The sequence below is a fragment of the Ambystoma mexicanum genome, chromosome 3q (genome assembly GCF_040938575.1).
Source record: "Ambystoma mexicanum isolate Mex_15411 chromosome 3q, UKY_AmexF1_1, whole genome shotgun sequence".
Taxonomy (NCBI): Eukaryota; Metazoa; Chordata; class Amphibia; order Caudata; family Ambystomatidae; genus Ambystoma; species Ambystoma mexicanum.
This window is the reverse complement of record NC_090926.1, coordinates 1,165,104,786-1,165,121,924: the sequence shown is the minus strand read 5'-3', so window position 1 is coordinate 1,165,121,924 and position 17,139 is coordinate 1,165,104,786. Positions and strand designations below refer to the sequence as shown.

Here is a 17,139-nt window from a genome sequence, read left to right as displayed (position 1 = left end):
CAAGTGTATGCAGACTTTTTTCGCGCGAATTGGAAGGGTTTTGAAAGAATGTTGGTAGTTCTATTGACTGGTTTACATGGAATTTTGAGCTGAATTTCGGTGCAAACCTTGGGTGCGTGCGTAGAACCACTTTATCTTTGTGAACTGCTACAAAGGGGTCTAAAACAGAAAGAGCCTGTAGTTCACTTATTCTCCTAATGGAGGTGATAGCTATTAGGAAAGCGGTCCTAAGAGTGAGGTCTTTAAGAGTTGCTTTGTGCATGGGTTCAAAGGGTGAGCCCATGAGTCTGGTAAGTACCACATTCAGGTCCCAGCCGGGAGCTGGGTTTGCTATCGGAGGGTGTATTCTCTTTACTCCCTCCATGAAGGCTTTGATAACTGGGACTTTCCACCACGACACTTTAAGCTGGGAAGTGGTGTATGCAGAAAGTGCCGCTAGTTGGACTTTAATGGAATTGAACACTAGACCTGAGTCCAGTAAATGGGTCAGGTACAGGACAATGTGCGTGGGGGAGCAGTCAACTGGGTCGATGCTTCTTCCTCTACACCAGATGACAAATCTCTTCCATTTGCTAGAATAACAGTGACAAGTGTTAGGCTTTCTAGCCTCCCTGAGGATGTCCATGTATCTTTGCGGGAGTTGTAAGTGTCCAAATCCTATGATCTCAGGAGCCAGGCTGCTAAGTTCATGGTCTGAGGGCATGGATGCACTATCCTGCCCTTGTCCTGTGACAGCATGTTGTGTGGGCAAGGAAGTTTCACTGGGGGAGATAGGGACATCTCCATCAGGTGAGTGAACCATGACTGCCGGGCCCACATAGGGGCCACTAGTATCGTGGTAACTTGTTCCTGGTGTATCTTGTGCACAATCTTGTTGAGAAAGGGAGTCGGGGGAAAGGCGTAAGCAAATTTCCCTGATCATGGAATCGATAGACCGTTCGCCCTGGATTGGTTCTGGGGGTACCTGGAGGCGTAATCTTGGTATTGTGAGTTCTCCAGAGTTGCGAACAGGTCTATTTCTGGGAATCCCCATTGTGTGAAGACGTCGAAGACGATGTCTTCGTGCAACTGCCATTCGTACTCTGAGGGCAGAGGGAAGTCTCTGCTGAGTTAGTCTACTAGCAGATTGAGTTCCCCTGGTACATGTTGCGACAGTAGGAACATGTGTTTGAGAGCCCACTTCCAGATATTCTGGGCCAGCTTGGACAGTCCTGGAGAGTGGGTGCCCCCTTGCTTGTTGAGGTAGTACATGGCTGTGGTGCTGTCCATAAGGACCATCACTGTCTTCCCTTGTAGGTGTTCCTGGAATGCTTTTAGTGCCTTGAACGCGGCCAGTAGCTTCAGTAGGTTTATGTGCTTGGATGCTACGCTCGGAGTCCACACTCCGTGAGCAGTCTGATAGGATAGGTGAACCCCCCCCCATCCTGTGAGGGATGTGTCTGTGGTTAGAGTGGCTTCCACTGCGGGTGTGGCAAAGGGTTTCCCTCTTACCAGGTTTTCCTTTGTCCACCACCGTAGCGAGAGAACCAAGGCCTGCGAGACCACCACTAGATCGTCCCATTGTCCGCTGGCCTGACACCACTGGCTGTTGAGCCACTTTTGCATTGGGCACATGCGCAGGCACGCGTGAGGCACCAAATAAATACATGACGCCATCATTCCTAGCAAGCGCATCGCTTTGCGCACCGTCACCTCCCGACCTGCCACATATCGGGGGATCTGAAACAGCATGTTTTGGACCCTCTCGTTGGAGGGGAAGACGAGGCTGTCCTTTGTTCGAATTAGAGCCCCTAGGAATTGTTTGACTTGGCTGGGGTCTAAGCTGGACTTCTTCTCGTTGATGGAGAAGCCCAGTTGGAACAAAAGGTCTACAGTCTTTTGGCTGTTTGAGAAGCATGTCTCGTAAGAATCCCCTGTTATGAGCCAGTCGTCGAGGTAAGGGTATACTAGGATGGATAACCTGCGCAGGTGGGCTGCTGCCACTGCCAGTACTTTCGTGAATACCCTTGGTGCAGATGCTATGCCGAAGGGTAGCACTCTGAACTGGTAGTATTTGCCCTCTATCATGAACCTGAGGTATTTTCTGTGCGCCTGCAACATTAAAATATGAAAGTATGCATCTTTCATGTGCAGTGTTGTCATGTAATCTCTCTGTGATAGCAGTGGGATTATTTCCTGTAAGGTCACCATACGCAACTTTTGGGGTTTGACAAACTTGTTCGCAGAGCGCAGATCTAATACAGGGTGCATGGTTAGATCCTTTTTGGGTACAAGAAAGTACACTGAATAAATACCTTCCGTTACCTGAGATAGAGGCACAACCTCTATAGCTCCTTTTTCCAATAGCTGGTCCACTTCTTGGAGAAGGATGGCGAGGTGTTCTTGTGTCATGCGTCGTCCCCTCGGGGGTCTGTATGTTGGGGAACTGTTGAACTCTATACAGTAGCCGCGGGCTACGGTGGATAGTACCCAGCGGTCTGATGTTATTCCCTCCCATGCTGGAAGAAAGGATGTTAACCGGCCCCTGACCGGCGATGCATGGGAGGGTACCCGAATCTTGGCGTCACTTGGTGTTGTTGGTGGCTTGGGAGCCTCTAGGGGTGGAACCCCGGCCTCTCCCCTTGCCACGGCGTTGACCTCTCTGATTGTACTGGCCACTATTACTTTGGTAGTTGTTGGCAGAATATTGAAGTTGTTGATTCTGTTGCTGGCGTTGGCCACAAAAAGAACGCTTGTTGCCAAATACCCGCCTGTTAGGGGGCTTTGAGATTTTGTCCAAGGTCTTTATGGTATCAAATTCTTTTTTCGCATTTTCCAGTGCGTCGTCCACTGCCTTTCCAAAGAGGTTAGACTCTTCAATAGGCTTGTCAATGAGCGCTGCTTGCGTTTCCGCCTTAAACCCGGAATTGCGAAGCCAGACGTTGCGCTTTAGCAGAATTCCCTGTACCAAAGAGCGGCCAGCTGTTTCCGCTGCATAGAGGGTATTCTTAACGATGCATTGGTTGACCAGAGACCCTTCATTAACTGTAGCCAGCAATCTAGTTTTTAGGGGTTCAGGAACTTCCTCGATGTCTTGCTTAAGCTTTCCCCATTGCGCATCAGCATAGCTTGCCAGCAATGTGTTATTATTGGCAATTCTAGTTGAGAACGCTGCCGAGGTGGTAATTCTTTTGGCTAGGGCATAAAGCTTTTTCCCCATCTTTATCCGGGGGTGCCTCGCTGGTAGACAGTGGAACCCCAGCCCTTTTCCTAGTGTTAGGCACCACTAAGGAGTCCGGGATTGAGTGACCCTTAATATATAGTGGGTCTGATTGAGAGGGTGAGAACAATTTTTCGATTCTTGGATTAACCCCTCTTACTAGTGCAGGGGTGGCCAGTGAAGGGTTGATTCGTCTCTTAACAGAGGCGAGTATTGGAATTGTTTGGCTGGTGGGGGGTTTTTCTTTGATAATCCTCTCCACGAAGTCAGTGTCTGGGGTGACCTCCCCAGTTTCAACCTCAAAATGTGCTGCTGCTTTCCTCAGCAGCGCATTAAAGGTGGGCTGGTCGTCAACAGGCCAAGGGTTCCTGACTGGTGTGATTTGAGGAGACCTGATGTCTATAATGTCTGGCTCTGTAGACCCTGATGGTGACTGCCAGAGATTGGGGTCACCCTCACCCGGGTCTTCTTCGTACCCTTCCCCACTTATGTTAGAGTCCTCCTGGAAGCCTTCTCCCTCTTGTTGGTTTTCATCATTAATGAACTCCTCCTGGAAGTGAATGTCCTCTTCGGTGAGGTCGTAAGAGTTCATATCCTCCTGAAAGGGGTTATAGAACAACTTCAGGTATTTAGCCCTTGGACTTTCTAGGATTACCTCCCTAGGCCTTTTAGGTGTCCTATTTTCTGGAATGGCCATGAATCTGTCTAACTTGTCCATACGGGACTGGAACTTCTCTAAGGTCCACTGAGGTAGGCCAGAGCGGTCTGGGAGTGAAAAAGGAGTCTCTTTTCCTTGTATTCGTCTAGATCTGTCCCATAGCGTCGAAGATAAGGTGCCTTCGCCTTCTGAGAAGTGTTCTGGCAGGCTAGGGCTTTCCGTCGACGGCGGGAGCTGTCCCAGCCTACTTTCCGGCGCCTTCGGCGTTTCTTTGGCCTTGTGCGTGGTTTTCGGCGTGTCACTTGACGTCCGTCTCTGGCCGTCCTTATAAGATATACGCACAGGGCTTTCGGCGATCATTCTGTCTGCCGAGGGATCGCTCGCCGTCGCGCTAGGTACCGTCGAGTCTTTACTGGCAACGTGCGCGCTAGGTACCGTCGAGTCTTTACTGGCAACGTGCGCACCCTTACGAGGCGCGTCGCCGCCTGAGGGTTTGGGGTTAGCGCCCTTATTTCCAGAGTGCCCGGTCGCCTGTCGCGGGAGCGGTGGCGGGGAGGGCTGTCGACCCTGGCGGTCGGCGGAAGACGCCGGTGGGCCCGGCGCCTCCGTTGGAGCTCTGGCTGCCTTCGTCTTCGACGAATGCGTGCCGTGGGGTATGTGTTTTTGAGATTTCTTGTGTGCGTACTTGTCGCCGGGGTGTTCATCCCCATAAGCTGGGCGTGAGCCGGGCTTGTCGGGGCCGGGGACGGACGAAGAGGAGCGCAAACGCTCCCTCGAGAGGTCTACAACCTCTGTTACGGAGGCCGTGTAATCACTGTCCTCGTCACATTCGGCGGCGGCGGCAGCGGGCAAGGAATCTGACCTAGACATGGCGTAGGCCGCCCACCTTTTAACCCTATGGTCCTCTATCGTTTTGGGCTTAAGTAACTTACAGGCCGCACAGCCGTCCTCCTTGTTGCACCGTTTGTGCTTGTCCTTCCAGGTATATTTGCCTTTGCAAAGTGGGCAAATCATAAAGGGTGTCCTCTCCATAGCTGAGGGCAAGAAGTGTGATTACGACCTCGAAAGAGAGGGAGGAGAAAGAGAAAGGCATTCTCGGAGAGAAAAGCAAAGACCACACAACCCCACACTCATTACTGTGTAAGGCCGGCGAGGCCAGGCCACGTGTTCGGCGATGCCGAAGGATCTCCTCCGCTCGTTTTCCGTCGAAGATCTTGCTCAGCGGAGAAACAGCCTGCAGCTTCGTCGAGGGAGGGATCTATATGTTAGATATTAATAATAAATGACCAAGGGTCGAAGAAATGATTTCGCAATGTCTCTCGAGGAGCTCTGCATAGAGGCAACCAATAACTGGGTGGAAAAAAACAATCTGAGGGACCTCGACGCGTGAACGATTGTGGGTACAACGCATGCCACTATTGGGATAGTGTTACAGACACGCCTTGTCGACGTCCCCTTTTCGACTACGAAAAACAAAATGCAATACTCCGCAGTGAGCACGGATGTCGGACTATGCACAGCATGCGATTCTAAGCAGATTAACAAACATCAGAAATCTATTTTCTTCAGTGCCTTTTTAGAGGTTGTGCATACTTACAAGTAGTTTGTTGTACTTTGGTCTCTTCCTGTGATCTTTAGTAAGGCTGAAAGCAAAAAGAAACAAAAAAATAGTTCTCTTGGGATTAATCACATTTTGCATATTGTGGCTGAATAGGACGAACACTGTCAATACAATATTTACAGGGTTGGCACAGGAGGGTGAGCTTGATTAAATCAATTTATGGGGCCCTCTTACCCATACATATGATCAATAACTGCCACTAGAGTTACAGTCTTAGTAATTATAATAATAATGACACAAACAAAAGCAACATTATCCACAAACCAGGAAAATGCATAAGTAGATATGAGGGGGAAATAGAAGGAACCCTGGTTACGACCCCATTCTACTCAGCAGGGTTAATAATGAATCAAACACACATGAACAGGGTCATAGGAACCAAACCATCCACTCCCTGTGGTTAATTATCACATTGGTACAAAATTCTCAACTCAGTCAATGATGTTAATATAAGTCACAAAGTGACATGCATCTACAGGAGACAAAACACAGGACACTCGATAACAACAAGCATAGAATAAAAATGATACAAGTGGTTTAACCCCAAGGTGACCTCCTTGGATTGTGATTTAACAGGAAAAACATACATATCCTACTGTCAGAACAGAACGGACAGGGGTCAGATGATATATATATATATACACACACACACAAAACAATACATAGTGCTGCACTGCACAATAATATGTATTTAGACACATACTTGAAGTCATGTAGTAAACACAAACGTGTCTCGGACTTAGGGGGCTAGATTATGAGCCTTTCTTGTAAGGGCCTTCATCAGGATGGGAGAACTGTAGAGTCAGAGTATCCTGAGTGCTCTGTCAGAAAAATAAGGCAGGGGTACATTTCAGGAAGGAGAATATGGTTCCATGGTGAGACAGTTACTATTGAATCATTTCACAATGAATGTGTAAATAGATAGAACCTGTCTCTGAAAGGAGACAAGTCTTACCGTGTCAGAATTATTGAGGCCACGGAGGAAAAACACGGGACGTCCAGAACAAGTCGGGGGTCCATGTGGGACATCAAAAGTCCAAATGTGTGGGTTCAATCTGAGAGGGAGGACCATGAGAATTAATTAATGGGCTCTGAGAAATATGTATAACCCAGGTGTCCCAGAATCGGATTGTGCCGTTGTGATGCTGGAAATACATCGGAGGGACAGGGCCTCCATATCCTTGTCCTTTACTGCTTTTTATTGTGTGTTCTGTCGTGTTTTCCACGCAGGAGTTCATGTGGGACTCCTGGCGGTGCAGCTCTTTTTTGGTTTGGTGAACAGACCCATGGGATACCCTTATGGCACCCATGGGTAGGGGTGCATCCCTGTGCCCCATAGTGTATGTTTTTGGGCACCTATGTGTGACCCACAGAGCAGGGTACGGGCTGATGGCAGCTCCGTGCTGAATTGACTGGTGCCCTGAGCATCCTCCATGTTGGGATGCCCAGGCCCTGTCATTGGAATCGGTAGATTCCTGATGGAGACAAAATGGCCCCCATGGCGTCTTTCCTTCCATCGCCTGTTACCTTGATCTTCACGAAGTCCGGGGAAGCCCGGACTCTGTCCCTTCCCCCTGACTGGCTGTTGGGTGGGTGGAAGTTCCATATATGGTAGTGTGCTGACCAGACTGGCTGGAGCCTTCTCAACGACAGTTTGTTGTGGGTACGCCTGTGGGTGAATGTAGTATGTGACAAATACACATTCTGTGTTGTGGGTGTCTAGTATCTAGTGGTTGACACAATGACTGAGACAACACTGCCTGAAACCGGTATGAATGCAGTGTGGAGTGTTTAATGGCTTGGTACTTGTCCTAATCTACATAACTTGCTGTGAGTGACTGGAGAGAAGTGAATAGCCTAAATGCACTGTGTGCCTGATTGGCTGCCTACCTGCATGAATGCCCTTAGTTGTGATTGGATGCTTGAGTATGACCCAGCGGAATGAATGGGAGATCAAGAGTATATCTGGGGACCTCTCACTGCTAGGAATAGTGTTCAGAAGCTGAAGTCCACTACGACGAGTAACTGGAGTAACTGAAGCTTGACCTTGAAGCCCTGCTGGACGAGAAGAATTGCTGTTGCTCTCCTTCACAATCTGAAAGCTGCTGTGTCTACAAGGACTGATCCAGAGAGGACCTGGTAAGGCGCCCTCTTCCCAAGCTACGAGGGACCATCATGCACCAACAGACCTTTGCCAAAGCTCCCTGGTAGACAGACCTTCAACAGGCTGCCGACCCGATACGGGGACTGCTGCGGAACTCCCAGGAGAAGCGCCTGGACTGTTGTCCGCCACTGTCGACGACCGCCGTCGCTGACTGGAGCCGCCGTGCTCCGGTTTTGCCTAAGAACTTAATTGATCCAAGGATTCTCTCATCCACATTGTCGCCGCTGTATCCTGCTGGAGAAGGCCTGACCGGCGACACGCCGAGGAGCATCCGCTGGTGGGTTTCCCACCACCCAAGGACCACAAGACGCTGACGACTCAACACCCTTGCTGGGCCACAGTTCTTCAAACTCTTTGCGGTCCAGAACTATCGACACCGAGGTGCCCTGCACGCCTCTTCCTTGCAGGACGTTTATGCTTCCCCGTCAACGAGCACCGCTAGGAACGACGCGGCCACTTCAACGTCGTAGCTCAACCTGTTCTCCGTCAGACGTTCGACGACCCGTGACTCCTGCCTGAAAGGGAGAACACTCCAGAAGGGCCGTCGATTCCCTGACGAGGAACGCAACGCCGCCAAGGTACTTTGGGGTTGCAGAACTATTGGAAAGTCTAGTGGGAACAATATATGGACTGGGCTTGTGATACATCTTAGCTTTACAGGTTGCCCAGGTGGGGGATCTCCACACAGAACTGTGTCTAGTGGTACGGGGCCAGCACTCTGCCAATTGTTCAACCATCTTGCTTTACTTCCTCTCTCTACTGCTGGTTTCCTCTTTATTTTGATCTGTGTGTCATTCTGATCGTATGCACTTTAATGAGATCTGATAACATTAGTGGTACCAGTTTAGAACTGTATATATTTACCATGGTTGATTTTTCAGAGTACAAAGTGAGTTATGACTGTTAGACCCCGACATATGTAATACAATGCACTGTAATACCAGTGTATACGTCTGTGGTTGGCTACCATGGTAACCAATAACGAAGACATTTGAATTCCCCTACAATTCGTGTGGCACCTGGGTTATGCCTTATAATTCTTTCATTTATGCCCAGGACCACCAGACACCAAGGGTAGACCCCTTGTCATAGTCGCTTCGGAGCCTGCCACTTTGGCAGTTCCAAAATGGCCACCGCTATGAAGAGGGAAAATCTGAATGTCCCTTCCCTCCGACGGGGCCCCCAACCGAAAGAAGCACTCCCGACAGAATAACTATTGACTATCCGAGATTGCACCCGGTCCCACCACTCCCAGCGGAAGCTCACATCACAAAAGACATCAAGCGTCCACCCATACAATCCCGCGATGGCACGAGCCCTAGCCAACACAAGTAACGACAACCAACACCCAGCTACAAATTCTCTTCTGTAGCTGGGCTCATCGTGGAACAATGAATGAGGAATGTCGCTTGCAACATCGTGGCCTTAACGTTGGCAGTCCCTGCCAGGGCTATTCTGCTTCAGGATCTCTGTGAGACGATTCGAGTGTGCAGGATTTGTCTGAGGCCTACTTCAACTCTGGTTAAACTTTCAATATAGTTGTTCATAGGTTAAAAGCATGTTGTGGGTGGTCAGGTCCCTTGAGTGCTCCTGTCCATCCATAGAGTTAATAGCGGGTAGCATCTGCAAGCATATACACAAGCTCTTCTTGCGTTCCTGCGGTGTGGTAGCGAGCCTATATGGAAAATAACAAACATGCAGTCATTGTGTGTGTCGCTGTCATCTAGCTCATAGAACTGTACGCGTATGTTCTTCGTGCTGTAACGCTCACCTGACTCCCACGGAGGCGCTGGCCTGGTTCGCGCTGCTGTGACCTCTTCTAAGGTGATGCGCAGGGTTCGGAAGATGGACTGGACCAGGGCCCCCAAATCTGGCTTGTCTGGCTCGCAGAAGTATCCTTCTTAGGGTCTGGAAGGACGAGCTCTCCATCCTGCTTCTGATGCCGGGGCGTGTTGGTATCCAGTTACTTCACTGGATTTTCAGATTGGTGAGAACCAAACTTGCTTGGCTTCCAGGTAAGTTTTTTGATAAGCGGTTCCCCTTGTGTCCATGCATTAATGTACTAATGCTATTGTATTTTTCCTCATAGGGGCCGGGGTACGGAATGCCGGGGAACAGGCACCGACCCGAGATGAGAGGTGAAATCCTTGTAGAAATCAGGTAAGTCTTTAATGAGCGTTTTTTGGTAATGTCTTTTCATTCGCTCATTAACGCTGATGTCTCTTTTTCCCTTTAGGGGCCGGGGTCCGGAAATGCCAGGATGTGGCGCGGACCCGAAATGAAGAGGGAATGAATCAACAGGTAAGTCTTAACATGGAGATTTAGCTTTCCTTATTCCCTTCTCTCTCTCACCTTTTGTTCTGGTCTTTTTCTCCCTAGGCGCTGGGGCGTGACTGCGAATCCGGATGATCGCTGCTGAACATGGAGGCGCCCTGTAAAGGTGAGTGGAATGCGGCGCTGCAGCGATGGACGCGATGAGCTTTTAAATAAAAGTCTTCCTTTTCAGGATTGTCGCCGAGATGTCTCCGGGATGCAGATTTAGCAGGTAAGGACTTTTCCTTCTTCTGTTCTCTTCTTCTCTTCCTTTGTAGGTGATCCAGGATGCTGGCAGGCGTGGCAGAAGTCAGGATGCAGGAGCAGACACGGTGAGCGTCCAGCTGCTAGATGCAGAACAACGCGAAACACGTGTGGCTGTTCGGGTGGGGTTTAAATAGCCTTGGAAGAAGTTCCAGGTATGTATCCTTCCTCCAATCAGGTATGTATCCTTCCCCGACCACGCCCGGATGGTAAATTAGTCCCACAGATAAAGTAGTTCCTTTCAGGCCTCAAGGAGGCCGGGATCCTGCAGCATGGTCTGCATCAGGTAAGTACACCCAAGCACATCCATAATGAGCCTGGCGCCTACGGCGCCAGGACTGATGTCTTTTATGAGCCTGGCGCCCTAGGCGCCAGGACACTGTCCAAAGGGCCCCTATATGGGGTTGCTGGGTCCTTCCTTGGGGACTGGATGTCCGCTTTCGGGGGCGCAGGGCTTGAACCGGCTCCCCGGGAGCGGGCATCATGACACGTGCGGATTGATATATAACGCAGCTATGTCAACATGAAGTCTCCAACGACCTGCACCATGGCTTGCAGGGACGTCAACCGATTTGGTCCATATAGTTGTCTCAAGCTCGGTCTTGGTTGTCGTTGCTTGTGTTGGCTAGGGCTTGTGCCATTGCGGGATTGTATGGGTGGATGGCTGGATGTCTTTTGTGATGTGAGCTTCCGCTGGGAGCGGTGGGACCGGGTGCAATCTCGGCTAGTCAATAGTAATTCTGTCGGGAGGGTTGCTTCCGGTTGGGGAACCCATCAGGCGGGAAGGGACATTCAGATTTTCCCATCTTTATAGCGGCGGCCATTTTGGAACTGCCAATGTGGCAGGCTCCGAAGAGACCATGACAAGAGGTCTATCTATGGTCCTGGGCCTAAATGAAAGAATTATAAGGCATCACCCAGGTGCCACACGAATTGTAGTGGAATTAAAATGCATTTGTTATAGGTTGCCATGGTAACCGATCACAGACGTATACACTGGTAATACAGTGCATTGTATTACATATGTCGTGGCCTAACAGTCGTTACTACCATGTTTTAGCATATTATTAGCATAGAAAAATGGTAGTAATCACTAGTTACCAAAGTAGCAGTGGACACTGGGTGTTTCGCCTGTGTGAACATAAGAAGTCATCTCTACAGTAATGAGTCGGGCGGCCATACATTTTAGAACAAGCAGCTATTGTGCACCCGAATCTGCACTGTGTGCAGGTGGCAGCTGCTGTTGTGGTGCCATGGGAGGGGTCTCAGAGAAAGCAATAGGAGAGTCAGGCTCAAAAAGGCGTGACAGGGTGCAGGCTAATTGTAATTCTGAGGGGAGTACATTTTAACCTTGAATGCTACATAGTTGTGATACATTAGACAAAGGAACAGTTCATCAAAACCCAGACAATTGTTGAAAGTTTCTTTGTGCAAAATACATCAGTGAGAGGGGCCAAATCCATAGAAAAAGCACAGCAAAGCACAATGCCACAAACTGTTGTATGGTCTCAATGAACCAATGGAGCATGCACATCAGAAATACATTAAAATGAAGGTCCCACCCAGGGTCACACCATACCAGGAGATCTGTGCATTTTCAGTTAACATTAAACAGTGCCAGAGTGGGTGTGGGTCACTCCCCATATTTCTGCCTAGACACTGACTATCCTCATGGGAATGTTTTCTATTCAACTGCACACACCATCCTTCAGATCTGTCTGCTATTAAATACAGCAAGAAGGTAAGATGTCTCCCTAGCTTTAGGTACGGCATGATCTGATTCTGAGACACCTAGGTTAACATCATCATCATCGACGGCAACACTATCCCCGTCGCCAAAAATGTGAAAACCCTCGGCTTCTATCTCAATGCCAACACTAACCTCTCCAAACAAGTTAACTCGACTGCCTCAGCGACTGCCTACACAGGGAAACTAATTAGAGTTTGCAGACCGTTTCTATCCACCAATAGCTGCCTCACGTTGGCTAGGGCTCTTATACAATCTAAACTAGACTATTGCAATAGCCTCTACCTAGGTGCCAATCAATCTATAATCAATAAGCTTCAGGCTCTCAAAAACAATGCGCTACGAGCAGCACCAAACATTCCTAGACGGGAACACATATCTGCCACTAGAATATCTTGCAAATGGCTCTCCTTTAAACAAAAAATTGACTTAAAAACTCTCTGCCTCGCCTACAAAGCCCTCAACCACCTAGCCCCCCCTACCTCACTACCAAATTCACCATGAAAGAGGCAATCAGAACCACTAGATCCTCCAACATTCTTTGCCTCACTGTGCCCAGATTTACTTCTAAAAGAGCTAACGGTTCTACTTTCAAGGTCCTCGCCTCTCAACTTTGGAATACCCTGCCCTTGAACATTAAATCGACCAAATCCTTCCAGCTATTCAGGAAAGGGAAGGTTACCTTTTTTTTAAGGTAGTTAACGCGACAGAAGTGAGGCTTAACTCAAGGGAAAGCAAGGGGGACCGACACAAAAGGGACAATTGGTCTGCACCACACTTCCCATAGAAAATACACCACAATGAAAATAAGTACTTGAGTAGACAACGCATAGGAGAAAAATAATATGAATAACAGTAATGTAATAAAAAGACACTCTCCTATACAATATTGTAGGTCTATGTACATGACATGTAGAGACAAGGGGTGGGAAGAGAAGGCAATCAGACATTAAACACTGTTAAAATCATCTATACAGGATCCTAAGGCCGACACCAACAAAGCCATAGCATTTCTAGACCACTTGGATATAATATTTGGAAAATACAAATGTGCCCCTCACAGTCCATGAAATCCCTCCAGGGGAAACATTTCTAAAATACAGCCAGAGGTAACCAAAAAGATACATGTAGTCTGAGAGCACCAAGTCATCACAGTTCAAGAAACAATAGATACAGTGTGACTTGTAAAAGTTACATTGAAATCAGGCATCGACATTTGCATGAGAGTATTGTGAATACCCTGCCACCCTAGGGCCCATAGGTATTTACCTGTGTTGGTCCCGGAAGAGCCAGTGCCAGGAAGGTGAAAATCAGGTAAGATCAAAACTTATTTTTCAAGTGCAGGGAACAGGATATGAACTGCCAGAGACTTGATCCTGCACAAACGACCACCCAGAAGGCAGAGAAGAAGAGCTAGTGCCCTTCCTAGGAGTGGGACACTCAAGCCAAAAGCAAAAGAAGCATTGAAGACGACTCTGAAAAGCCAGGAGACCATGGAAGTGCAGGCTAACTCAACAATAAAGAAGGGCACACACTGACAGAAACGGCCAACGATGATTACTGTGGGGTTGACTATGGATGACAAATGAGGTAGGAGTGTTGGGGTCACAACACAGTTCCTGGAGATGACGTCGAACCATACTACAACAAGATGACTACCACAGTAAAGTAGGAAGATGGTGCACATGAGGAGAGACAGTAGGATAATAGAAGGCCCAAGGAGGGCAACCAGCAGCCGAAAATCCCAACCGGAGATCACTGCAAGACCCAGACTCCATCCGGTATAGCCAGATCTGGTCCTAAAAATGCAGCAATGTCAGGAAAACGGTCACACATACAGGGGCTGGATTAAGCCAGCTAACCAATCAAAAATTTAGGTAGCCAGCCAATCAGATTGGTCACTAAATATGCCACTAACCCAGACTACAGGATGTGATAGAGCTTGTCCTGGACCAGGAATTGGAATACAGCAGTTCAAACCACTGTAGCGGGTGCATGGGTGGGCTCACAAAGAGCCCGCATCTGCACAACACCATTTTTAGGTTCTGTGTCATTCGCCAGAACAAAGTAAGCCCGTAAACAAAATGACTGAGTGTAATGTTACACAAACACATTGATACCTCAATGGCTACCAAAGAGCTACAGTGAGCCAACAATGGGGTAAATGGGCTTTTCTCCTGGTGACGCATAAACCAAGTAATTATACATTACTCACTGCAGTGACATTCCCTTTCCTCCAGACTGCATGGGCTTCCCATCCTAGGGAGAGGAGAGGGAACCTTTTTCACCAGAAAAAAACAATCTCCTTTAAATTTAAAGGCGCGCAGGGGTGCGGCCCTGGGAGCATGCGTTACCCCGACTCTGCCCACTGGCGCCACACCTCAGCCCCTTGGTCCTGTCCAGATAGTGTTTCAGAGCACGCCTGTCATCCAGACAGTGCAAGACTTTCTTAGCCTCGTCCTTGGTGTCAGCGAAAACCATAGGTAAGACTATTTCCTCATTTAGCTGCAAAGCGGAGTGTACCTTTGGTAGGAACGCCGGGTGAGTCCGCAGGACCACCTTATCCCTGTGGAAGGTGGTATAGGGTTCTGAGGCCACGAGAGCCTGGCTCTCGTGGACTCTGCGAGCAGACGTGAGTCCCACTAACAAAGCTGTCTTAAAGGTGACCAGCCTGAGGTCAGGGGGACACCATTGGCTCGAAGGGTTTGTGCGCCAAGGTGCCCAACACCACATTGAGGACCCACACGGGGTGTGGCTTCGTGATGGACAGGTAGAGCCTGGACAAGCCCGCCAGATGTTTCTCAACTATCGTGTTTGAAGAGAAGACCTCCTCCTCTGAATTTCTGTAAGCCCCCTATGGCTGCCAAAAAGGAGCAACATGTGTCCACCTGCACGCCTGAGTGTGCGAGGTGTGCCGAAAAGGAGAGTACATCATCCAGCGTGCACCTAAGGGGGGGGGGGGGGGAAATCGATCTTCTTAGAGTCCGCCCAATGACAGAAACTGGTCCATTTACTCCGGTATTTGCTCCTGGTAGCCTTGCTCCAGGTGCCCTGAATGACCTCCAAGTTAGCTTGCGATAGGCTCAGGTGCCTGAGGGTGCTCTGCTCAGGAACCACACTGCGAGGGCTAACATCTGTGGGGTGGGGTGTATGATCCCGCGTCCCTGCTGGGACACGAGATGGGCTAAACCCAGCAGAAGGTGAATGGGTGGTCTGTCCGTGAGGCTGAGCAGTTCGGAGAACCACAGTCTTGCCGGCCACCATGGAGCTATCAGAATGATGCTGACGTAACAAGCTTCTTTTATCTTGCGGATTACCCTGTGGACCAGGGGTGTGGGAGGAAAGGCATAGGCTGTCATGCCGTCCCACCCTATCTGTATTGCGTCGCCCAGGGGGCCCTGCCCCTGTCCAGAAGGCAAACAGATCCACCTGAGGGTGCCCCCATCTGCTGAAGATCTCCAGCAGCACCTGGTTGTTCAATTGCCATTCCTAATTGTCCAATCCCAGTCTGCTGAGCCTGTCTGCTTCCAAGTTTGCCTCCCCCGGGAGGTGGATGGACGTGAGGTAGATGTTCTCCAGGGCCCATTCCCACATGCTGACCGCTAGGCTCCACAGCCGTGGGGACCTGGTCTCCACCCGCCCCCGTTTGTTGACATAGTACATGCTGGTGGAGTTGTCGGTCTGGATAAGGACGGTCTTGCCCCCAATGAGCAGAAGGAAAGCTCCGAGTTAGCCAGATGGCCCCAAGTTCCAGCCAGTTGTGTGACTCCTGCCGGGTCCAGACTCCATGGACGTTGTGGCTGTCCGGAGAGGCTCCCCACCTTTTAGGGAGGAGGCCGTAGTGATGGTGACTGGCGGGGGCGGCTGCCGGAAGGGCTTGCCCGTCCGCAGATTGCAGTCCCTGGACCACCATGTGAGGTCCAAGTGGAGAGAAGGTGGCATGCTGACCAGCTCCGCTTGGGAGCCCTTCTCCCGATTCCATGAGGCTGCCAAGTGCAGCTGTAATCTCCTCATCCCGAATCTCGTGCGTGGCACAGCCAGGAGGACTGCTGCCATGATACCCAGTAAGTGTTGGTACCACCAGGCCAAGGTCACTATTCTGGTAAGGAAGTGCGTAGTGGCCCTCTTGATGGCCGTAATCTTGTCCTCCGAGGGAAAGACCTTCTCGGAGCTCGTATCACAGATGAGGCCCAGGAAGGTGAGGCTCTGCGTGGGCTGCAGAAGAAACTTCTTGAGGTTGATGGTAAACCCCAGGTCGTGGAGTGTGCTCATAAGTGCGGAGGAAGTGTGGGTAACTTGCCCAGACAAACCAGTCGTCCAGGTACGGGTAGACATGGTGGCCATGGGCCCTGCCACTGCATTCATGAGTCTGGTAAATACCCTGGGGCTGAGTTGAGGCCAAAGAGTATCACCTTGTACTTGAAATTGCAGCCCCTGATCCTGAAGGCAAAGAAGGAGCGATGTGGCTGCCAAATAGGGACGTGCAGATAGGTGACCTTCAGATCCAGGGAGCACATCCAGTCTCCCTGGTCTAGTGTCTCTGCAATGCATGCTGGCGTAACCATCTTGAATTTCTGAAGAGAGAGGGAGATGTTGAGGGTGGCTAGGTCCCACACAACTCTAAGGCCAGCCTCCTAGTTCTTTTGTATGGCGAAAATCCTGGAATAGAAGCCCAATCCTCTGGGAGGCTGGGACTTCTTCCACTGCCTGGCTCTCGACGAGCGACCGGATCTCTGCCAACAGAGTTGCCGTCCTAATCTGTGGGAGTGGAGTGGAGGAAGGAGGAGAGGGAGACAACGGTAGGTGGTACCCCGAGGATACTATAGAGAGGATCCAGGGGTCCGCAAAGTTCTGGCATCAAAAATGTGTGTGAGAGGCAAGCCTGTCCCCCATCGGAGACACGCGGATCCGAAGGGATGAGTCATGCTTTTTTTCCTTCTGAGGCTGCTGCTGAGGAGGGGGACTGGAAGAAGCCCTAGCCCCTCCCATCCCCCCGTTTGTTGTTTGCGCTGGTGCTGACTTAGCGAGCAGTCAGGCTGCCTTGACCTCCGTTCCTGGAAACTCTGGTACACGCTGAACGACCGCCGCCCTGTCGGAGTGTTGATGCGACTGGGTGTATACCTGGGGCGTGGCCTTCGTTAGAATAAAGACTTCGCAGTTTGCAAGCTGTTCT

General features: G+C 49.9%; 1 protein-coding gene across 2 annotated transcripts in view; it reads right to left on the bottom strand.

The window, feature by feature from the left end:
- MAP2K7 (mitogen-activated protein kinase kinase 7) overlaps positions 1-17,139 on the bottom strand; it is an 849,076-nt gene that overhangs the window by 33,131 nt on the left and 798,806 nt on the right. For both annotated transcript variants that reach the window (XM_069603992.1, XM_069603993.1), the window contains one exon: positions 5,455-5,500. In XM_069603992.1, coding sequence (XP_069460093.1) covers positions 5,455-5,500 — 46 coding nt within the window. The remainder of the gene's footprint in view (positions 1-5,454; positions 5,501-17,139) is intronic.